The 4,326-nt window shown below is 36.5% G+C and overlaps 2 protein-coding genes across 3 annotated transcripts in view; one reads left to right on the forward strand and one right to left on the reverse strand.

The window, feature by feature from the left end:
- LOC108733815 (carbonic anhydrase 2) overlaps positions 1-4,326 on the forward strand; it is a 123,773-nt gene that overhangs the window by 12,688 nt on the left and 106,759 nt on the right. The gene's annotated exons all lie outside the window — the stretch shown is intronic.
- LOC108733814 overlaps positions 1,590-4,326 on the reverse strand; it is a 26,565-nt gene continuing 23,828 nt past the window's right edge. Inside the window, exons 1-2 of one of the 2 annotated variants that reach the window (XM_018465136.1) lie at positions 3,580-3,625; positions 1,590-3,384 (exon numbers count right to left, since the gene is read on the reverse strand). In XM_018465136.1, coding sequence (XP_018320638.1) covers positions 2,056-3,384 — 1,329 coding nt within the window. In that variant the 5' untranslated portion in view covers positions 3,580-3,625 and the 3' untranslated portion in view covers positions 1,590-2,055. Of the gene's footprint in view, positions 3,385-3,579; positions 3,626-4,326 lie in introns of those variants that run through there. The other variant, XM_018465135.1, reaches the window with a different exon arrangement.

Consider the following 4,326-nt stretch of genomic DNA (forward strand, 5'->3'; position numbering starts at 1 on the left):
ATATATATATATGTATAATATATATATAGGATATACTTCCTCATATATGCACATCTATAGGTACAGCAACTTTGATCAAATCAGATCTTTGGTTTAAACCAATTTTTGAAATATACATATGTAGAATATGTATTACAGTCACTCGCAGATTGTCCCACCAATACGTGTTACATATTCGAACCAATTACTACTATTTTCAGTCTACGAAAATAAAGTACAGAAAATTTTAAAATAAATTATGGAGATGTTGCATGAGCTAAATATTTTATTCATTAGGGGTGATGTTTGTGCAGCTTAACCTAATGCTATTTTACATTTTAAATTAGATATGTTTTTAATTTGTCCAGGATTTTGTAGTACATGACATGAGTTTCTGTCTCGAACAGAAATAGTACCTGATGGAGATTTTGAGCAAGAAATTTTATTTATTTATTAATGACTTCACATTTCACAACGGCAAGTAGCTATTCATTTTCTTTCGTTCTTTCGGTCGCATTAGTTTTATTGCGATTGAAATCTGAAAGAATAACGGTAATACCACAATATAGAGATTCTATACAGTAGATTCACTTCTCAGCCACGCCCATACATTCCTCTCCTGCTGACGCTTCACCACTTTATTCCTCACCAAGCAGGTATTGGCTTGTACAGGGTGTCATCGTGAACTCACAGTACAAATACATTTTGTATTTATTTTTTGGCAGTTCAGCGTACATAAAGTTAATTTATGGTGGCCTACAAAAGATGTAGGCACTTCAGGCAGATCAAGGGAATGAACCTACTGTATAGAATCTTTATACTATGGTATGTTACCGGAAATGTATGAAATTTAGGAATTGTATACAATTCCTAGGCTATTTAGGAAATTATAAAATATTGTTTCATGTATACATTTCCTAGGAATTGCATGAAATTCCGATATAGTACTAGGAAATGTATAAAACTAATGCTTTCTGTGAATAAAATGAATAAAACACGTTAGTAAACTGAGAATCAGAGAGAGTTGTCTGTGTTTACGTGGTTCTAGTGCGATCGCCTGATGTATATGCATTGGTGACGTTATTGTTGGTTTAGATTAGGTTTGAAGATGTATATGCATTTGTGACATTGTATGGCTATTAGGTGGATTTATGACAGATTGGAGTTTTTGTAATGCCCCTGCCTGCGGGAGACGGGCTGATATGTCGGATATGTCTTTGAAAAGTATGCTTTATTAGATCTCCGCGCCCAACATATATATTTATGAAAATAATCAGCATTATCACCTCTACAACATACTGAAAACTGAAGGTCATCGTGTTTGCTGTAACAAAGATAACCTCGTCACATTATTCTAACATTTAACATATCAGCCCGGCTCCAGCGGGCAATGACATTAGAGAAACTTCAGTCTGTCATAAATCTTCCTAACCAAAGAATGACGTCACCAAAGGATGTAGGTACATCTCCAATTAGCCTTCTATATTATTGCCTATTTATGTAATACATTTCCGATTGCTACTTAGGAAATGTATAGATTTGTATATAGGAAATGTGTCTAATAAATTTATTTCACACATTTCCGGGCGATCTTAGGAATTACATACATTTCCTAGGAATTATGTACAATGACGGATTTCATACATTTCCGGTAACACTAATATTAAAAAGATTAGCGACAGGACGATACGAGTCGAAACTACATGGTTTTCTGTAAGGTACAATCCGTATCTCAAAATTTTAAAAGGTAGATGTCTAAAATGATTGTCTATCTACCGAACCTAAAAAATTTGTCACTTCTGTATGCCATCGTTATCGAAAATCAACTACTCTCTTAACTGTTTTTCCTTTCTGTTTACTTCTTCTCTACGGTCCTCCTTGAAAACATGCAGCCTCTTACGTGAGGACTTTTATTATTTGTAGATGAGTCCACTGGAGCATAATAATGAACCTCTGTACTCTGTACTATTGAAGCCAATACGAATATATTTTTGCGGTGCACATGTCAGGTACTTTACTACCATTCTTTTAAAACCTTCGGAATTCTTTGTTTTTTTCGATTTACGAAAACTATGATTAATAAACAGTTTCGATATCGTCATGGATATCGACTACATCTAATGTTGGGCTATCACTTGTTCCTAGGTCTGAAGAACTGTCATGATTCGTGTCATTTCTTTGACCAGGTTTAGCGTTCTTCATGTAATCCACTACCAATTCGAGGCCGATCAAAGCTCGAAGATCTTTCACCCGTTTTTCCTTTTCTTCTTCGGTCAAGCCATCATCGTCGTCCGATTGGATTTTAGAAGAAGTAGATTCCTTTTCGGTATCAATCACGTCCACTTGTTCCTGGGTTTCGGAATCGGCACTCTCCACTTCCATTTTCGTTATATTAGTAGAAGATATTTTCTTGTACAACTTCGTCACGTTCTTCATAATGTACGAAGTTCCGGTAAGATTGTCACCCTTGTCGAATCCCATGGATTTGACGTCGAATTTCGTTTTCGACTCCGTGCACTTCAGACTGTGCGAGGAGGAAGAATAATGAGTGAGATTAACGGGAAGGTTTTTATTCAAGACTGATCTAGGTACACTGAAAGCTGATGTGTGTCGGGTCTGCTTGAAGCTTTCTTTGACAGGATGATTGTCAGGAGACGCTTCAGATTTGTACAGTTGATTTGCTGACGTGGGTATTGGGAAGGGAGGTTTTTCGGTTTGTTGGGGATGAAGACTGCCTAGATTTTCTTTTTGATTCTTCTTGTCGTAAATGTGCCCTGATACGCGCAAATCTATGAAGAAGTGAAGTGGATCAATTCCATAAGCGTTCGAATAAAATGGGGGATACCATACAGACGGTTGGGATGGCAGAGAAAGGTCATTTAAACCGTGAGATTGACTAGAAGGTTGCGGAAACGCCGTCGGAACCGTCGTACTCGTGCTGGGTATGTTTTTGTCAAAGTCAGGTAATATAAAGGATTTATTATCGTTGATGTTATCATCAGAACTTAATTTTTCTGTATGTGGAACAGGAAAATGGTGAGGTTTCTCGGCAATTTTTTCCTCAAATAGTTTTGACTTTTCGGGGAACGATTTGGCCCACATTGGTTGAAAGACATCAGTATTTTCTGGTTTAGTAATTTCGGCATGTACTTGGGTCCAAGATCGTTTTCTTGGTCGCCTCTGATGTACGGTAGAGGTATGTCTTTGGCTATTTTCGGCAGCTTTTGCCTGAACGAGTGACCTTAACATTTCACTAAAGAAAAAACTGTGAGGAACTACCGGCATGTTGTACAGATACGGCGGGGTCGCTGCCAAAAGTCGGGATACCAAATCTGCATTTTGAAAATCCACAGGGGATGATCTGGTCTTTAGCGAAGGTGGCAGCTCTTCGTTAGTCGAAGTCATCTGGAAAGAAAGACGCAAACTTTAAGTTGTTTATTTGTTGCTGGAATAATAATTTTAATTATTTCATTTGTAAAGTATCCGAGTTTCGCTTTATTATTTTCGGTTCTTTCATTAAATGGGGCCGTATTCGAGATAATTAGGAAAGAAAAAGGTAATTATGGAAGAGTAAAAACTAATTCCTCTTGAAATTCTCACTTCTTAATTGTATGCCGCTGATTTTGATTAGGGAAAACCTTCCACTTGTTATTCAAAGTTCTAAAGACGTTTTAAACTTTAAGAAAATCCAAACCGCAAACTTATTTGAATATTTTTCTTGGGACTAAAATAACAGAATAACTCCTGCACTGTTTGAATTTATTAACGTGAGATAAACTAAAACTTCATCATGACAATTTCGTTTAAGATTTGGAGAGAATACTTAGAAAACGTATATGTAGGCCATGAGTTAGGAGATATATTAGAAAAGAACGAAGGGAGTCAGACAAGGATGCACACTGTCACCGCTATTTTAAATCTATACATCGAAGACGCGATCAACATTATTAAAGACAGTACAACTGTAGGGATAGATATACAGGGACAAAAGATTAGTATACCGATACACAAATAAGCTTTCAGTAGGCGTAAATTATAGTATTAATACAGATAGGACAGTAGCGTACCAGAAAATAATATAGAAACATAACTTACAAAAAAGAAAAAATAAACCTGTTGCTGTTGTTTTATAGTTAGTTTTCACATTCAACATCAACAATTAGTTCTTTTGTTTGTCTGTCTATTACTTGCTCACTGATCCTTATTTTTAAATATTTAATCTACGCCCCTGATAGGAATACCGAAGAAAGAGGGCTGCAATCGTTATACCTAAAACTGCCTACTTTTGCCACCGCGCATCCACGCCATTTTAAAATTTCCGCCAGCTTCCAGCGTCAGGCCTGTATT

Source organism: Agrilus planipennis, unplaced genomic scaffold (genome assembly GCF_000699045.2).
Source record: "Agrilus planipennis isolate EAB-ADULT unplaced genomic scaffold, Apla_2.0 scaffold11, whole genome shotgun sequence".
Taxonomy (NCBI): Eukaryota; Metazoa; Arthropoda; class Insecta; order Coleoptera; family Buprestidae; genus Agrilus; species Agrilus planipennis.